Source organism: Giraffa tippelskirchi, chromosome 3 (genome assembly GCF_054371585.1).
Source record: "Giraffa tippelskirchi isolate mGirTip1 chromosome 3, T2T-mGirTip1v1.2.pri, whole genome shotgun sequence".
NCBI classification, from domain to species: domain Eukaryota; kingdom Metazoa; phylum Chordata; class Mammalia; order Artiodactyla; family Giraffidae; genus Giraffa; species Giraffa tippelskirchi.
The window spans coordinates 174,998,503-175,018,199 of NC_137277.1; the positions used below are offsets into that span (position 1 = coordinate 174,998,503).

General features: G+C 41.8%; 1 protein-coding gene across 12 annotated transcripts in view; it reads right to left on the reverse strand.

Annotated features, from left to right (window-relative positions):
• Positions 1-3,485: 3,485 nt before the first annotated feature.
• The window catches only part of SLC16A14 (solute carrier family 16 member 14), a 32,593-nt gene continuing 16,381 nt past the window's right edge, over positions 3,486-19,697 (reverse strand). For 8 of the 12 annotated variants that reach the window (XM_081585486.1, XM_081585477.1, XM_081585479.1 and 5 more), the window contains 2 exons: positions 16,276-17,259; positions 3,486-6,869 (listed from right to left, as the gene is read on the reverse strand). In XM_081585486.1, coding sequence (XP_081441612.1) covers positions 6,718-6,869; positions 16,276-17,259 — 1,136 coding nt within the window. In that variant the 3' untranslated portion in view covers positions 3,486-6,717. Of the gene's footprint in view, positions 6,870-16,185; positions 17,260-19,697 lie in introns of those variants that run through there. The other 4 variants (XM_081585490.1, XM_081585487.1, XM_081585488.1 and 1 more) reach the window with 1 other exon arrangement.

Sequence of the window (19,697 nt, forward strand, 5' to 3'; positions counted from 1 at the left end):
TAGACTTAAATTGGAGAAAGTAGGGAAAACCACTAGACCATTCAAGTATGACCAAAATCAAATCCCTTACGATTATACAGTGGAAGTGACAAATAGATTCAAGGGATTAGATCCGACAGGGTGCCTGAAGAACTATGGACAGAGGTTTGTAACACTGTACAGGAGGCGGTGATCAAGACCATCATCAAGAAAAAGAAATGCAAAAAGGCAAAATGGTTGTCTGAAGAGACCTTAAAAATAGCTGAGAAAAGAAGAGAAGGAAAGAAAGTGAAGTCGATCAGTCGTGTCCGACTCTTTGCAACCCCATGGACTGTAGCCTACCAGGCTCCTCAGTCCATGAAATTTTCCAGGCAACAGTACTGGAGTAGGTTTCAATTTCCTTCTCTAGGGGATCTTCCCGAACCAGGGATTGAACCTAGGTCTCCCGCATTGCAGGCAGATGCTTTACTGTCTGAGCCACCAGGGAAGCCCAGAGAAGCTAAATGCAAAGGAGAAAATGAAAGATATACCCACCTGAATGCAGAATTCCAAAGACTAGCAAGGAGAGATAAGAAAGCCTTCCTCCATTATCAATGCAAAGAAATAGAGGAAAACAATAGAATGGGAAAGACTAGAGATCTCTTCAAGAAAATTAGAAATACCAAGGGAACATTTCATGCAAAGATGGCACAATAAAGGACAGAAACAGTATGGACCTAACAGAAGAGGAAGATATTAAGAAGAGGTGGTAAGAATACACAGAAGAACTATACAAAAAAGATCTTAATGACCCAGATAACCACAATGGTGTGATCACTCACCTAGAGCCAGACATCCTGGAATGTGAAGTCAAGTGGGCCTTAGGAAGCATCATTACGAACAGAGCTAGTGGAGCTGATGGAATTCTAACTGAGCTATTTCAAATCCTAAAAGATGATGCTGTGAAAGTGCTGCACTCAATATGCCAGCAAATCTGGAAAACTCCGCAATGTACACAGGACTGGAAAAGGTCACTTTTCATTCCCATCCCAAAGAAAGGCAATGCCAAATAATGTTCAAATGATTGCATAATTGCATTCATTTCACATGTTAGCAAAGTAATGCTCAAAATTCTCCAAGCTAGGCTTCAACAGTATGTGAACCAAGAACTTCCAAATGTTCAAGCTGGATTTAGAAACAGCAAGGGAACCAGAGATCAAATTGTCAACATTCGTTGGATCACAGAAAAAAAACAAGATAATTCCAGAAAATCATCAATTTCTTCTTCATTGACTACGCTCAAGCCTTTGGCTGTGTGGATCACAACACACTGTGGAAAATTCGTAAAGAGATGGAAACACTTTACCTGCCTCCTGAGAAACCTGTATGCAGGTCAAGAGGCAACAGTTAGAACTGGACATGGAACAACGGACTGGTTCCAAATTGGGAAAGGAGTACGTCAAGGATGTATATTGTCATCACCCCGCTTATTTAACTTACATGCAGAGGAGATCATGTGCAGTGCCGGGCTGGATGAAGCACAAGCTAGAATCAAGATTGCCGGGAGAAGTATCAATAACCTCAGATATGCAGATGATACCACCCTAATGGAAGAAAGTGAAGAGGAACTAAAGAGCCTCTTGATGAAAGTGAAAGAGGAAAGTGAAAAAGCTGGCTTAAAATTCAACATTCAAAAAACTAAGATCATGGCATCTGGTCCCATCACTTCATGGCAAATAGATGGAGAAACAATGGAAACAGTGTCAGACTTTATTTTCTTGGGCTCCATAATCAGTGTAGATGGTGATTGTAGCCATGAAATCAAAAGACTCTTGCTTCTTAGAAGAAAAGCTATGACAAACCTAGACAGCATATTAAAAAAGCAGAGATATTACATTGCTCACAAAGGTCCGTGTAGTCAAAGCTATGGTTTTTCCAGTAGTCGTGTATGGATGTGAGAGTTGGACAATAAAGAAAGCTGATGCTTTTGGATTGTGGTATTGGAGAAAACTCTTGAGAGTCCCTTGGACTGCAAGGAGATCAAACCAGTCAATCCTAAAGGAAATCAGTCCTGAATATTCATTGGAAGGACCGATGCTGAAGCTGAAGCTCCAGTATTTTGGCCACCTGATGCAAAGAGCTGACTCATTAGAAAAGACCCTGATGCTGGGAAAGATTGAAGGTAGGAGGAGAAGATGGTGACAGAGGATGAGATGGTTGAATGACATCACCGACTCAATGGACATGAGTTTGAGGAAGCTCTGGGAGATGGTGAAGGACAGGAAAGGTTGGAGTGCTACAGTCCATGGGGTCACAAAGAGTCAGACATAACTAAGCAACTGTCAAAAACAACAAGAATCAACTGATAAGCCTATCTACAAGGAAGATTTATTGGCCCCATCCCCAAAGATTCCAATCCACTAGGTTTTTATGTAGCTCCAGGAACCTGCATTTAAAACAATTTTGGGGACTTCCCTCGCAGTTCATTTGTTAAGACTCCATGCTTCCAAAGATGCAAGGAGTGCAGCTTTGATCCCTGGTTGGGAAACTAAAGATCCCACATGCCTTGTGGCCTAAAAATAAACAAACAGATGAAACACACACAAAAAATCTGGACACAAGTTTTGAATTGGAAAAACATCCTGTGTATAAGGGAAAATGTCAGTCCCACCCCAGAACCCAAACTTTCCTCCCCAGAGCTGAATACTGTTAATGTTTTTTGTGTTTCCTTCCAGAAATGTTATATATATCTATATCTATATCTATCAATATATATAGGTATGTATATACATACACATGAGCCATGAATCACCTTTTTTGTAGTTAGCAAAAACGTAATAGGAGTACATTAAACACATCTTGATTTTTTTTCTCTTAGCAATATATCTTGAATGCTGTTTTCTAATTTTATAGATGGATCTGTCTTTTTTGTAGTATTTGCATAAATACCATACTTTATTAAGCAGTTCCCACTGATGGACATTTAAATTATATCCAGTCTTTTATATAGCAAACAAATCAAACAACCCTTATTCATTTGTCTTTGTTCATGTACAAAAAATTTTAGAAATGTAGTTGCTCAGTTAAAAGATTTTTAACCTTTTAAATTTTGTAGCTAAACTTGGCCCTTCTAACAATTCATGTCAGGTAATTTTTTCTCCAGGTGGTTTGGTAACCAGGCATGCACGCATGCTCAGTCACTCAGTCATGTCTGTCTCTTTGCAACTCCAGGTAGCCCCCACTAGGCTCCTCCGTCCATGGGATTTTTCAGGCAAGAATACGGAAGTGGGTTGCCATTTCCTACCCCAGGGGATCTTCCCCACCCAGGGATTGAAGCCCCATCTCCTGTATCTCCTGCATTGGCAGGTGGATTCTTTACCACTGTGCCACCTGGGAAGCAGGTTTGGTAACGACACCCAGAGAAAAACTCTTTTCCAGGGAAAGAACTGAACTGATAGTCATCACTTAGGAATTTTCCTCTTAAAACCAAGAAAATAAAGATTTTGTACAGAAACTCACTGACCAACTTTAAAGAGGACAAAATTTATTTAGTTATATGTAAATAAAATTATTTGGATACATGATGGAAAACCTATAAAGCATATAACATTACAATCAACTCTTTATAATATCTTCAAAGAACTGTAAATAATATTTTAAACAGGATATATGAATGTATTTGCTGTAATTCTTTACAAGCATTCTCTTTTTTTCTGTTGGCAACATGAATATTGCAAGTAAGATCTACTTTGTTTTTGTAAATGAGGACTTGATTTGGAAGAAATCATCACTTCCATAAATACAGTAAATCAACAAACAGCTGGATGGACTGAACATGAGCAGGTCTAACTTGGATATTTAACCAAAGCTGGATCATTGGATAAAAAGTTTGTATTTGTGATGCACGACTAACAGTGCAAACATTGACACTGGCTATATAGCACCATTCCAAATATTTAACTCTGCCTGGAGAAGACTCTTGAGAGTCCCTTGGACTGCAAGGAGATCAAACCAGTCAATCCTAAAGGTAATCAATCCTGAACATTCATTGGAAGGGCTGATGCTAAAGCTGAAGCTCCAGTACTTTGGCCACCTGATGTGAAGAGCCAGTTCACTGGAAAAGATCCTGATGCTGGGAAAGACTGAGGGCAGGAGGAGAAGGGGTGACAGAGGATGAGACGGTTGTATGGCATCATCGACACAATGGACATGAATTTGAGCAAACTCAGGGAGATAGTGAAGGACAGGGAAGCCTGGCGTGCTGCAGTCCACGGGATCACAAGGAGTCAGACACGACTGAGTGACTGAACAACAACTTGTTAATTTGATCATGTTAGTAAATGAAAGTAAGGAAGCAGTGTCGTCAGTTTTAAAACCCACAACATGATTTTCAATCTAATCATCGCTGCAGTCCACGGGATCACAAGGAGTCAGACACGACTGAGTGACTGAACAACAACTTGTTAATTTGATCATGTTAGTAAATGAAAGTAAGGAAGCAGTGTCGTCAGTTTTAAAACCCACAACATGATTTTCAATCTAATCATCCAAATTTAATGGTAAATATATATTGAGAGAAAAAACTGTCAGCATTGAAGATTACCTTTATCAAAAACATAGAGCAGGATCCTTTCATAGCAACCAAAGCTGTCACGATAACGAACAGGTCGTGTTGGACCAAATGGAGTATGACATGCAATTTATTAACTATCATAATTTACAGGCAATTCTCGAATCATTGGAGGTAATATCATGTGAGTATATTAGCCATGCTTTTGTTCCTCCTTTCCATTAGCTGCCTTTTATTATTATTGTTATTTTGGTGGTCCCTTTCATTACACAACTCCTCCCCCTAGACATTAGAGCAGGAAATAATGGAGATGAAACAAAAAGGAAATGTGTGCATGTAATCACTTGTTAACAGCTCTGAAGGGTTTGGTGGAGTCAAAGACTGAAACAGCTGCTAAAATTAGACTAGGGTAACATTCTGTGACTCCAGTTACTAGTACCATTCCTGTCTAATCACCAAGGATAATTGAGAATGGTCTGTACTCACTTTAGATAAATTTGACCCGAGACACCGGCAATGATATTAAAATATTTGTGTGTGTGTGATAAGCAAATCATGAGTGAAAATTTAAATAGTTCTAAAATATGTGTAAACAAGTAAGGCAGCCAGAAATTTCAAAATGATTCTCAGAAGAACATTTTGCAGTCTGAAAAATGTTTGGCTTAGAAAAATAGAGATCTCCGATAAAGGAAGAGCCTTATTCGATGTCATGAATCATAGTTATCTTCTGTATGAAATCAATCAAGAGAACTATTTTAAAAACTGTGCTGAGCTCAGGCAAATGAATTGTCCATAGCACAGCAAGAGGCCCTGGATAAGGGCTATTTGTTACCACTATGCCAATGTCAAGTGCACAGACGTTTGGACCAAGGGCCTTTTGTTTATTATCCTCACAACATGATAGTCTTATATTTGGGATTAGTAACATGCTTTACAAATGATTTAAACAACCAACTTTACATGTCAATCAGCAATTAGTTTTCTACTTTATTTACTGGGTAAGAGAAACCCAGAAAAAAATTTCTATAGGCCCCAGAGCATGCTGATAAACTAAGAGGCCAGTAAAATGAATAAAAGTGCTTGAATTTTAGCCCTTGACTCAGTGGTTATATGTACAAATATGACTTTCTCTAAGGAGATTATTTATATTATTTATTTATTAAGATTTGTCTCAAGATTCAGTTTATAACTGATAATACTGCATTAGGAGTGTAATGGCAAATGCTATTTTTCGAGAAAGATTTAGAAATTGTATGCCCTAGCTGCAGAATTCTTTAATAAAAATATAAACTGTGTTTCTTTAATTGTACTAAATGCATTGCCTTTGAAATTAGGGTCTGCCTTTGTTTTACACTGGTAGAGTGATAGCTCCCTGTAATAATTTCTGAAGTCTAGCATTTTCTTGTGCTTAAAATTCATTTACAGGTTTCCTCCACCATCTGAAAGCAGAGAGCATTCTATGAAACCTTAATCGAAATGGCATAAAGCAAAAAAGCCATGACCTCCGGACACATCTTGCTAATGGATGCACAAATAAACTGAGATCAAGCACGGATGTTCATAGACACCATCCCAAGTTCTGGCGACTTGATGCTGAGATGCCTGTGTGGTTCCTGGGAGGGAGCTTGGCACTGACTCTGCAAAGGTTCGCAGCAAAACAAATGCCGAACAAGATTCCCCTTTTTTTGTAAAAGCAAAAATCCTCCTCTAGTTTTTCCTGTGAGCAAAAACTAATGCAGGTCTTTTGTAAAAGCAAAGTAGTGAAAAGCACTTTCAAAAAATAGGGGAAACCTGTAATTGTTCAGTTTTCCAGAAGCACTTAGACACCTTATTTTCGCCTTACAAAGAAGTAACTAGGTTGAGAAGCTTTTATTCTCTGTTTTAAAAGCTATATCTAAAACCCAAGTCTGAGTATGGATGATGAGATAGTTTTTAGAAGGGCATTTCTACCAGTGATTCAACAGGCTGTCTTTGCAGGACATTGTCATCTCTAAAGTGCACGTGGTCCATAGCGCCTCTCCCCACATGGAAAGGCCACGCTGCTTTCATATGAAGCCATGGCATTTAAAACAACAGTGCCAGTTACAGGACAACACGGTTTCCCACGATATGTCACAGGCTCCTCACAGTAACCATGTGAGGTATGCATGAGTATGACAAGGGAACCTTACACGGAACATCACAGGACACTACACATTTGCACCATCCATGTATTTTTTTCTGGATTGTTCTATAATTTGAATACACGGTTGAATGAGTAAAAAGAGGATTCCTACCATGTAGAGTAAACCGCTTATATAGAAAGAAAAGTCATATTTTTGGGTGATGTCGTAGATCCACCCTACAAAACAGAAAAGAATATATTTAGCGTAATGAAGTTGAGATAACAAAGTCAAGAACACAAAGCGAACATTTATTGCTACTATAAGTAATTTTCTAAGAATTTATTATATGTCGTTTAATGCCCCAGACATTTCATGTAGCCATTTTTAAGTCTGGGCTGTTGGAACCTGGGCTGTTGGAGAAGGCAATGGCAACCCACTCCAGTGTTCTTGCCTGGAGAATCGCAGGGACGGCGGAGCCTGGTGGGCTGCTGTCTATGGGGTCGCACAGAGTCAGACACGACTGAAGCGACTTAGCAGCAGCAGTCGGAACCTGAGTTCTCAGTGCCTGGGAATGACTACATTTACCTTTAAAGCCACTGGGGTGCTATTAAAGGCACTGATACAGTAGCTGGATGACCATGGAAAAAATGTGGCTCACAGCCCTTGGGGTAACTTTTAAGCTGGCACAAAGCCAACAGTGAAAGATGACTCTAACGATTTTCTTTTTACACAAATCTTTTCTAAAACCTCAGAACATGTCTGAAGAAGTTTCTAATGTGTGTCCAAAGAGGCTGAGCAGAAGATACTGAACTCTGATTCATTCTGAAGTATATGAGGGTAAACATCTGTTCAAGAAGGAATCAAAATTTCTAGGTTTTATGAAATTCACATTTACAGCTATAAACCTTAATATATATTTAAACTTATGAAAGTTTAAATTGCCAAAGTTCAGTTCAGTTCAGTTCAGTCGCTCAGTCGTGTCCGACTCTCCACAACCCCATGAACTGCAGCACACCAGGCCTCTCTGTCCATCACCAACTCCCGGAGTCTACCCAAACCCATGTTCATCGAGTCGGTGATGCCATCCAACCATCTCATCCTCTGTCGTCCCCTTCTCCTCCCGCCCCCAATCCTACCCAGCATTAGGGTCTTTTCCAATGAGTCAACCCTTTGCATGAGGTGGCCAAAGTATTGGAGCTTCAGCTTCAACATCAGACCTTCCAATGAACACCCAGGATTGATCTCTTTCAGGATGGATTGATTGGATCTCCTTGCAGTCCAAGGGACTCTCAAGAGTCTTCTCCAACACCATAGTTCAAAAGCATCAATTCTGCGGCGCTCAGCCTTCTTCACCGTCCAACTCTCACATCCATACATGACCACTGGAAAAACCATAGCCTTGACTAGACGGACTTTTGTTGGCAAAGTAATGTCTCTGCTTTTAAACATGCTATCTAGATTGGCCATAACCTTCCTTCCAAGGAGTAAGCGTCTTTTAATTTCATGGCTGCAGTCACCATCAGCAGTGATTCTGGAGCCCAAAAAAGTAAAGTCTGACACTGTTTCCACTGTTTCCCCATCTATTTCCCATGGAGTGATGGGACCAGATGCCATGATCTTAGTTTTCTGAACGTTGAGCTTTAAGCCAACTTTTTCACTCTCCTCCTTCACCTTCATCAAGAGGCTCTTTAGTTCTTCTTCTCTTTCTGCCATAAGGGTGGTGTCATCCGCATATCTGAGGTTATTGATATTTCTCCCGGCAATCTTGATTCCAGCTTGTGTTTCTTCCAGCCCACCGTTTCTCATGATGTACTCTGCATATAAGTTAAATAAGCAGGGTGACAATATACAGCCTTGACGTACTCCTTTTCCTATTTGGAAACAGTCTGTTGTTCCATGTCCAGTTCTAACTGTTGCTTCCTGACCTGCATACAGGTTTCTCAAGAGACAGGTCAGATGGTCTGGTATTCCCATCTCTTTCAGAATTTTCCACAGTTTATTGTGATCCACACAGTCAAAGGCTTTGGCATAGTCAATAAAGCAGAAATAGATTTTTTTCTGGAATTCTCTTGCTTTTTCCAAATTGCCAAAGATATAGCCTTAAATGTTAAGTTATCAGTTCTTTTAAAAAATACTTTACTCTTAACGTTATAGTCTGATGGGCTTCCCTAGTGGCTCAGGGGTAAAGAATACACCTGCCAATGCAAGAGACACGGGTTTGATCCCTGGGTTGGGAAGATTCACTGGAGGAGGAAATGGCAACCCACTCTAGTATTCTTGCCTGGGGAATCCCAGGGACAGAGGAGCCTGGTGGGCTACAGTACTTGGGGTAGTAAAAAGAGTTGGACAAGACTTAGCAACTAAACAACAATAACAATATTAGTCTGATACTTTCATATAATGATCTTACTAGGGAGTTCGTAAAATACTACCATATTTCATGGATTCCAAGATACCATGAATTACATGATGCATCATTATCTTACGTATCAATAAAAAAGGAATAATTGTTAATTAAAATATGACTTGATGTTTTCTCAGAACTATGTAAAAGACATTCTGACTTCAGAGATGTTAAAATGTGAGAAAAAAAAAGTTTCAGAAACTATGAAGCATGATGTTTCATTCACTTCAGTGATTAAGGATCAGTCACATGTCATGGTCCCCACATTTCCAGTTATACAAACTGAGAGGATTAAGCTAGACACAGAATTTTATTTATGGTAAAAATGGAAACATTCACTTTTTACATTTCAACAAGTGCATTAATTAGCAGAGGCATAAGAAAAATATAAATGATTTAATGACCAAACATAGTATTCCATGGCCACTTAAAAAAAGTATCTAATGATACTGCAAATGAATGCATAAATGTAACTCACAACCCTCTCCCATCAACAAACAGCTACACAAAATCAACTGCTAAATGTGTAAACTAGTTCCTCTGACTTCCTGGGGGTTATCTGTATCTCTTGCTTATTGTAGCCAGTGCTTAATGTTCCTGAATGAGCCAAGGTCATCATAAAGAAAAACAAACACTTACTAGCATTAAAAATATATACTTTTAAAAAATCCCTCAAAAGCTATGAATTCTGGATATACTTTAAAAGTAAACCAAGCTTTTGAGTTTGTTATTTGATACATAAAAGAAGAGAATATCATAATCTTTAAATGTGGCTTAGTACTACTGAGATGGATGAAACTGGAGCCCATTATACAGAGTGAAGTAAGCCAGAAAGAAAAACAACAATACAGTATACTAATGCATATATATGGAATTTGAAATATGGTAACGATAACCCTATATGCGAGACAGAATAAGAGACACAGATGCATGGAACAATTTTATGGACTCTGAGGGAGAAGGTGAGGGTGGGACGTTCTGGGAGAATAGCATTGAAACATGTATATTATCATATGTGAAACAGAACACCATTCCATGTTCGATGCATGAGACAAGGGCTCAGGGCCGGGGCAATGGGATGATCCAGAAGGATGGGATGGGGAGGGAGGTGGGTGGGGGGTCCAGGAGGGGGAACACATGTAAACCCATGGCAGATTCATGTCAATGTATGGCAAAAACTATTGCAATGTTGTGAAGTGATTGGCCCCCAACTAAAATAAATAAATTTATAAAAAAAAAAAAAAAAAAGAAAAAAAAGAAAATTCACTTATTATCTACTACCATTTTTTGAAAATTCTTTTGTATTGTGTTATAATTATACTTAATATTAAATGATCAATGATAGATAAAAAAAAAAATAAATGTGGCTTAGTAAATGTTCTATCATCTTTTCTTACTCTCCAATTTGAGACAAGAGGGACAGATAAGATTATGCACATAATCCAGAAACAGTGATTCAGCTTCAGCACTGAATCAGAAAGTTCACTGACATATGAACAAACACACATCCAGCTTTGCTCGTGCCTCCATTTGTCAGCTGTGGACCACTATGAATTATGATGAAGTGAAGAAAATTCACTTGCAGATAACGCTAAGTATGTTATAACGCTGGTATGTCTTCACAAGTAGAGTACAAGACAGCACTATCTTAAGTCATAATTTGCAAAAAATCAATCCATATAAACGAGGTTCTCGTAACAGTCCACTCATTCCAGATGAACACTGATCTTGTCGGTTTAACAATTCATTCCTCACTTGTCTATGATCAGGTCACTGGGGGTTAGAAAGTGATGCCTCTAAACAACCAATAGCTCAAACAAGTTGATTTCCCACCACTGCTTAACAGGACCTCGGAGACAGGACAAAATCTTCATTAGAAAATTAATATGTACTTAGTTCAGACTATTTACTGACTTACTCTTTTGTTCGAAGTGGTTGAGTGCCAGCTCCAGGGCTCTGTGGTATGGCCCCATCCACCTCTCGGCTGCCCCAAACTCAACCACAGGCACAAGCCATGCTGAATTTTTTGGAGTTTCAAGCATGTTTGTCTTGGCACCCTGACTATACATGTACTATTGGTCCTTCTGGGGGGACAGTCATAAACCCATCACCCCTAGGAACATCCTACCATCTCCTTCCACCACTCCATCCTCCCTCTTGCCTGCACACTATAGAAAACAGTGCTAAGTATTGTTATAGCCTTACACTGAATTAGTTATATTTTAAAGTCTTTCACCTTTCCTCCAAAAGTATAAACTTCTGTAAAAGCACCCTCCCAGGTCCCAATCTTTAAAAGTAACTCAATTTTTCAAAAAGTGCAACCAACTTTACCAAGCAATTTGACAGTGCAAATTGTTAGGAGTGGCCCTAATTGTTACATTAAATTAATTCCATAGTTTTCTCCAATCTACCTTTAGGATTTATTCTGAAATGACTCCAGATCCTGCCATCTCCGCTAGTTTGAACTCAACCCAGCCCTGAGTCTGATGCAAAGCAGGTCAGGAGAGAGCACTTTTATCATGTGCTTCAGTCCAGCACATAGGGACAAAACTCTTTAGAAATGACACATTTCAGAGAAGACGCCCACCTCATTCATCCATCACCCATCTCTCCCTGTTGGTCTAATCTCAGTCCCTTGGTTTGAAGCTCAGAATTCTTGGCAGTCCTGATCCAACCATCAACTGAAATCAACAACTTCAAAGTAAAATCTGGTTCTTTATTAATTTGCATTTGTTTTTCATTTGAGTCTATCAAATGAGGAGTGATGGCTGTTTTTCTTACTTAATAAATAAGTGTTCCCAGCTCTTGGTGAAAAACATTACAAATTATTGTTAGCCTGTTACATTTTGTGTGAATACTGGAGATAATTGTGGATGCTTGGTCAGTCAAATCTGGTGGCTGAGTTTTGCTATACTTTACCCTGGAAACATCTAAAAAAGGATCTACTATTATGACGTCTTTTAAAAGAGACAGACTGAATGCCCAGAACATTATACAATGAATTACATCAAGAAGTTCGTGTTGCCAAATGATACGGTTGAAGTGACTATTCAGTATCTTTGATTGCATATTCTTCTGCTAAATGGAAATGTGTGATTATCTAACATGCTACTAAATTGTACCAGATTTTTTTATGCCAGTAGAAATTGCTTTGAAAAATGGAAAACACATTCATTTTTAAACCCATTAAAAAAGAAAAAGCTAATGTGAACAGTAATTTTCTTTATAGCACTTCAAGCTAAGTAATAATTTCTAGCCCACCTGGAATTTCTAGCAAGAATTTAATGTGGTTATTTAGTCACTCATATTGCAAGCTACTGCTATAATGCATAAAGGCTGGCCTTGTGTCTCATTGCAATATTGGCTCCTTGGCCAGGAAAATCAATGAATTAAACACAATGCAGTTAGCCAATCATGCTGCTCAGCATTTCTCAGCGTATAGGTTCAGTGGAAGAAGAAATAAACAAAAAGAAGGAAGGCCCCTTTAGGTTGCTGGCCTGGAGATGTACATCAGAACATTGATTTTAGCATTTCCATGGCAGCATTTTTGAAGATTCCCTGGTGGCTTGGATGTAAAGAATCTGCCTGCGATGTGGGAGACCCAGGTTTGATCCATAGGTTGGGAAGATCCACTAGAGAAGGGAATGGCTACCCACTCCAGCATTCTTGCCTGGAGAATCCCATGGACAGAGGAGACTGGGGGCTACACTATGGCAGCATTTAACACACATGCACCATTATTACAGTGGTTTCTACCATCCATCGTGGATCAAATTCAGCTACAGACTCCAATTCTAGGGAGGAACCTTGAAGCAGAGATCAGACTCGAGGACTGAGAGGTGAGTATAACTCCCTATCTTCTAGTTGTAATTCCTTTCCCTTCCACTCAAGAAAGTGCACTAGAATTCAAATGTGTGAAAAGGAAATGACCATAGGGATGGGATAAGAAAACCATGCTGTCAAACCCTGGTGCTTTAATTAACACTGATCATGAATTACTTATGCTGTACCTCACAGCTGCTTTGTGATAGTGCTATTGCAATCTAATGAAAAAGTGAAAGTGAAAGTCATTCAGTCGTGTCCGATTCTTTGTGACCCCATGGACTATACAGTCCATGGAATTCTCCAGGCCAGAATACTGGAGTGGGTAGCCTTTCCCTTCTCCAGGGAATTTTCCCAAACCAGGGATCAAACCCACGTCTCCCGCATTGCAGGCGGATTCTTTACCAGCTGAGCCACAGGGGAAGTCCAAGAATACTGGAGTTGGTAGCCTAGCCCTTCTCCAGGGGATCTTCCTGACCCAGGAATCAAACCAGGGTCTCCTGCACTGCAGGCATATTCTTTACCAACTGAGCTATCAGGGAAGCCCATTGCAATCTAATGGATCAGTATAAAATAATTCCAGACTGACCATTAGAAGCAGAAAGTATCCCCTGATCATGCAAAGAAACATCAATGGCAGATTCTATTTCCACATACAATATATCTGAAGGACTTCCAACAAGAGGGTGGATGAGTCACTGATAAAGTCCCCATCCCTTTAATGGATATTTAACTTCTTTGGAAGTTACCACTGGTTGATTGATCCGACCCCCATTCCAAATCTTTTCTCCTTTCCTTCCTCTAGTCCAGAGGCTAGAAAGCAAATTTCTCCAATTTTCAGTTTCCCTTAAAGCTTAGATTCACTGTGAGACATAGTTCAGGCCAATTAGATATAAGTGGAAGTCTGCTGGGACTCTTTCATCCCTTCCTCTTTTTTGTTATGAATAAGTCTGTAGTGACTGGAGCCACTGGAGCCATTATGTGACTGTGAGCAACCAGCGTGAGTAAAAGGCCAAGAGCATCTTGAGACATTGTCTCAATATCATCTAGTTTCTGAACTCCAGATTTCTGGTTATGTGACACAATTAAATCTCTATTTAACCTACTATTGTTGGGGTGTGATTTTACAACCAAATGCATCCCTAACTGATAGAGAATTCTATACAATGTGATCACTGAACAGTTCTGACTTTTCAGCTGCCAACAGTCTACTGCATTGCTATAGATATTCACTGTCACCTAGAAATGCTGGCTTGCACTTCTATGTATGAGCAGAAAATAGGAGCAGCCTGACTCAGAAGGGGCCCCATATGTAGCCTCTGGGTTTCCTAAAGCAATTCTTGCTCTTTAAACCTTTAGTTAGCCAGCTGCCAGCATTGTCAGCTGAACTGTTATTGTTCAGTCGCTAAGTTGTGTCCAGCTCTTTTCCACCCCATGGACTGTAGCCTGCCAGGCCCCTCTGTTCTTCAGTAACTCCAGGAGTTTGCTCATTCATGTCCACTGATTCAGTGATGCCATCTGATCACTCATTCTCTGTCACCTCCTTCTCCTCCTGCCCTTAATCTTTGCCAGCATCAGTTGAATAGAAAAAATATATATATAATTTCTGGAGCTTCAAATCTTGTTGGGGGGAGGGAGGTGGGACATAAAGATGGGTGTGTTAGTTAGCACAAGCCCTCTGCCAATGGGGCCCTAGGATAGGAGATGACTGTGGGTCTGTAGGGAGACTGGGAAGAAAGAGGTGGGAGGGCTTTGGCCTGAATCCACGAGCTTCCCCAGCTACTGGGAAGAAGTATTTCTGCACAGGATATGGGAAGAAAGGGCCAGGAGCAGCCAGAGAAGGAGAGGGTGGGACATCTGAACAGGTGAGGCTCCTCTGGTGAAAACCCTGCCCAGAACTTCTGGTAGCTCTGACAACTGCTGCCAGCCCTGGCCTGGATGCCCCAACAGCCGCCTCCAGAGACCACCTTGGTGTTAACATTTGACTCCAGCCTCTGTCATGCTTTGAAGGCTCCTGCCTTCAATCTCAGGACCATGGAGAGACTCTGTGACTTTGCCCAGCACCTGGCCTCTTGGGGACTGAGTCAACCTGCCACAAAACTTAAAACCCTCCCAGAATGACAGGTTCAGAGAGGTACCTGCCCAGGCATGGGACTCCTCCTGGGTGCCTATGGCTTCTGGCACGCCCAATGCAAGTAGCAAATTCTCCACTGAATTGAGGTGAATGTATGTGAGAGATCTCACCCTAGATGTTGGCAACTGGAGGTCTCTGGGCCTTGGGTAAGCAGAATGTTCCAACTCTCCCCAAATGCCCACACCCTAATCTCTGGAACCTGTGAAGTTACCTTCTGCAGATGGAATTAAGTTTAGGGCCTTGAGATGGGTTTTTTTTCTGGATCATCCAGTGGACCCAATGTCACAAAAGTGAGAGGAGGCAGCAGAGTCAGAACCATGGCGAAACGAGAAGATGCTCTGGCTTAGATGATGGAGGAAGGGGTCAGGGGACAAAAAAGCAGGTGGTCCCCAGAAGCTGCAAAAGGCAAGCAGATTGCCCCAGAGAGCTTCCAGAACGAATGCGGTTCCACCAACACTTTGGTTTTGGCCCACTGTGATCCAGTTTAGCTTTCTGACCTCCAGAACTGTAAGATTATACATTTGTACTGTTTCAAGCCACTAAGTTTGTGGTGATTTATTACAGCACCATTAGAAAACTCCTGGGCTTCCCAGGTGGCTCTAGTGGTAAAGAACCCACCTGCCAATGTGGGAGACGTAAAAGATGAGGGTTCGATCCCTGGGTTGGGAAGATCCGCTGGAGGAGGGCATGGCAACCCACTCCAATGTTCTTGCCTGGAGAATCCCATCCCGTGGACAGAGGAGCCTAGTGGGCTACAGTCCATGGGATCACAAAGAGTCGGACATGACTGAAGTGACTTAGCACACACACAGAAACTCCTACAGGGCTAGCTCCAGCCCACAGATCTGTTGAATCTACAAATGTGTTTTGAAAACCTGGAAAAGTCACCTGAAAGTGCAGAGTCCTAGCTTCTTGTGGGTTGTTGGGGTAGGGAGGGGACTAACAACAGAAGAGCTAGTCATGATTTTCTGTTATTTCTTGGTGAAATCAGCTTGAACTGGCAGAGACTGCCTCCTTCTAATGGGGCACCATCTGTTATACCAGCCTGGTCGTTTATCTCACAGGTTAAGGACCAAAAGTTCATCTACATTCTATGGGAAAGAATGACCTTTAACTTGCTAAAATTTATACATGAGAAATTGGGGGCAGAAATGGGGCGGGGGGAGAAAGAAGCATATGCACACATGGAAACTTACTTCATATCCATCCTGGACTTTTAATAAAAATGAGAACTTGACCTTTCTACATGCACTCTAAGCTCTTAATGCCTTGAAGCATTTACCTGCAAAAGGAGGTCCCAGCAACGCGGAGATGCCGTTAGCACAGATGATGATACCGTAGGCATTGGCCAGGTGCTCAATCCCCACCAAGTCTTCCGTCACCACAGGCATCAGGGAGAAATAACCACTGGAAAAGCCTATCAGGGCACAGATGACTGCCAGGCCGGCGTAGGTGTGCATCAAGGGCAGAATAAAAATACTGAGGACCAGGGTGAAGTTGGCCATCAGGAAGACATTCCACACGCTGATGCAGGGTAGGTCGGCCACAACGCCCAGGACCACTTTCCCGAAGATGTGAACTATTGCTATGATGGAAGTCAGGGGGAACACATCATTTTGCTCTGATAAATTGTACAAGTTGACTATTTCTGGGAGGTGAATGAAAGGGATAACGAAGCTGCTGTAGGCAAACAGAGCCCAGAAAATAAAGGCGACAAACATCCGATTAGTAAAGAGCGAGGCTGTCCCAAAATAGCCCGAGTACCAGTCCCGGAAGCCCTTCCTGACCCTCATGGTCAGCTGGCTCACCGTCTTCAGAAGCCGGAAGGCACACATGTCCTTTCTGTGCGTGGCTGTCTCCTGGCACGCCTGGGCAGGCGCGTCCCCGAGGGAGTTGTCCTCAGTGCCGGGGCCTCCCCGCTTCTCTTCGGCTTCCCCCAGTTGGCCACTGGACCTGACCGATTCGGTGGAGTGAGCCGGCAGGACGTGGTGCGGCGCCTTCCCTTCTGGGTCATCACCGTCCATCCCAGGCGAGAGGGGCCGCATGAGCGCCCCGCACACACACAGGTTCAGGGACACGGCGCCCTGGATGAACATGGCGTTCCGCCAGCCGTACTCCGCGCACAGGTACTTGAGCAACACCGTCATGAGGAACGTGCCGAACCCGGTCCCGGTGGTGCTGAGGCCCTGGGCGAGCGCGCGCCTCTTCTGAAAGTACCGGCCCACCATGACCACGGCCGGCAGGTAGGCCATCCCGCTGCCGAAGCCTGCGGCCCCGAGAGGGGAGAAAAGGCAGACAGCACAACGTAAATGGCCACAGCCCCAACGGGCAGCCTTCAAGATCATCTGCATCTCATTACCTTCATCTCTGTAACTGTTTTTGAATAACAACAATGGTTTAGTCGCTAAGTCGTGTCCCACTCTTGCAACCCCACAGACTAGATATAGCCTGCCAGGCTCCTCTGTCCACTGGATGCTCCAGGCCAAATACTGGAGTGGGTTGCCATTTCCTCTGCAAATAACAGCAATAGCCAGTACTTACTGACCACTCACAGGGGTCCATGCGCTTTACAGACATTACCACAGGAAATCCCCTCTGTAAAAGGGTAACATCTTATACAATAGATGCCATTATGCCCATTTTGTACTTGGAGAAGCTGACACTCAGAAAGAATCTGAACCCAGGTGTGTGTTTGTCCTCCATAATTTGGGCTTTTCCTGCTGTGGCCTACACCCACACTTGAGTTTTCTCTTCTTTTGTATAACTTTCAAACAAAGATATAATCACGATTGTTTAAAAAAAAAAAAGGAGCTTGGGAGGTAAGTACCAAGACCATCACCCACAGAAGCCTTTTTCTAGTCCATCATTTCTCCCAACAGGCTTTTCAGCGTAGGTTACAACAATAATAATAATAAGTTATATTAGATAAATTATATATACTAAATAAACAAAGTAAGTGTGCATTCTCACATGAGAATATAAGCTCCACCAGGGCAGGACTGTGTGTATTTTTGCCCCTGGTATGCTGGGCATTGCCCAGAATACATAGTGTGTGCTTAGTGATTTGTTGAAAGATAGCGTGCATTCTGAGCACTCTGCTGTCAGTGTTAATTGCACTTAATACACAGGAAGTACTCATGGACAAGGGGAGGAAGTGACTCCAGGCAATTTGCAGAAGCCTCAGGAATGGGCCAATGTGTTCCCAAATTCATCAGAAGAATAAAAGGAATTAAAACGTACCCATGAGTATACACAGCTACCGGACGTCAAAACCACCTAATACTCATGTGTAGCTCTGATTTTTTTTTAATTGTATTTTTCTTAGAAAATAGGAACAGCTGGTGGTTTACATGAACAAAATTAAAATGCTGCTGGGGAAGGTGGTGTGTGTTGGGGGCAGGGGGTATTGAGAACACTTTGTGCTTTCGCACAATTTTGCTGAACCTAACAATTGTGGTGCTGTGATCAGTTGTGTCCGACTCTTTGTGACCCCATGTACTGAAGTCCACCAGGCTCCTTTGTCCATGGAATTTTCCAGGCAAGAATATTGGAGTAGATTGCCATTTCCTTCTCCAGGGGATCTTTCTGATCCAGGGATTGAATCCACATCTCTTATGTCTCCTATAGTGGCAGGTGGGTTCTTTACCACTGCAGTGCACCCGGGAGCCCTAAAATGGCTCTAAAAATGAAGTTTATTTAAAAATAAAATAAATACGAAATCAAATTAAATAAAGCACTGGCCAAGAGGTTGAGGGTTGTGTTCTCAACTTCTAGGTACAGATGGAGGGAAACCATAATCTCCACTTCAGTTGTTCAAGGGGTCCCATTCAGTTGTTCAAGAATCCCATTAGGGTTCTAATGCTTACAACCTCCTGATATTAGGATAGCAGCTTAATAGCAGAGAAGAGACTGTGACCAACGGCATGCCCCAAAGCTGAGAAGCTTCCCTAGTTCAGCATCATTTAACAGTTTCAGAATTAATTGAATTTGGAAGGAGACCAGAACAGTCATACACGCAAATATAATAATAACAGTTACTGCTAATTGAGCGGCGATGATGTGCCAGTTGCCTTGCAGGTTTTATCTGGTTTAATTTTCACAATAACCTGAAAGCTACCTGTGGTTATGCCCAAATTATTAAAGGGAGCATTGAACCTCATGGAGATTAAGAAACTTTCCCTGACCTTGCAGCAGGTAGCCAGAGAATCTGAATTGGAATTCAGACCCAACTGCAGGGTCTGGTCCCTTTCCATTGTCCGTGCTCTCTTTCACCCTTAACTGCTCATCCCTGGCTGCCAGGATGTAGCTGCAGAAGCATTTTGCTTCAGCTTTTAAATTAGATGAATTCTTTAAACTGGATAATCTTATCATTATCTTATCTGAAAAATGAATCATTCCTTGATATCATAAAATATCCAGAAGGTATTTAAATTTTTAATTGTCTTATGCTGCTGCTCAGTTGCTTCAGTCATTTCCTACTCTTTGCGACCCTATGGACTGTAGCCCGCCAGGCTCCTCTGTCCATGGGATTCTCCAGGCAAGAATACTGCAGTGGGTTGCCATTTCTTTCTGCAGGGGATCTTCCCGACCCAGGGATCGAACCCATGTCCCCTGCATTTGCAGGTGGATTTTTCTCCTGGTGAGCCACTGGGGAAGACCCTGTCTCAAGAATGACCATATTTTTAAAAGATTTGTTTAAATCAA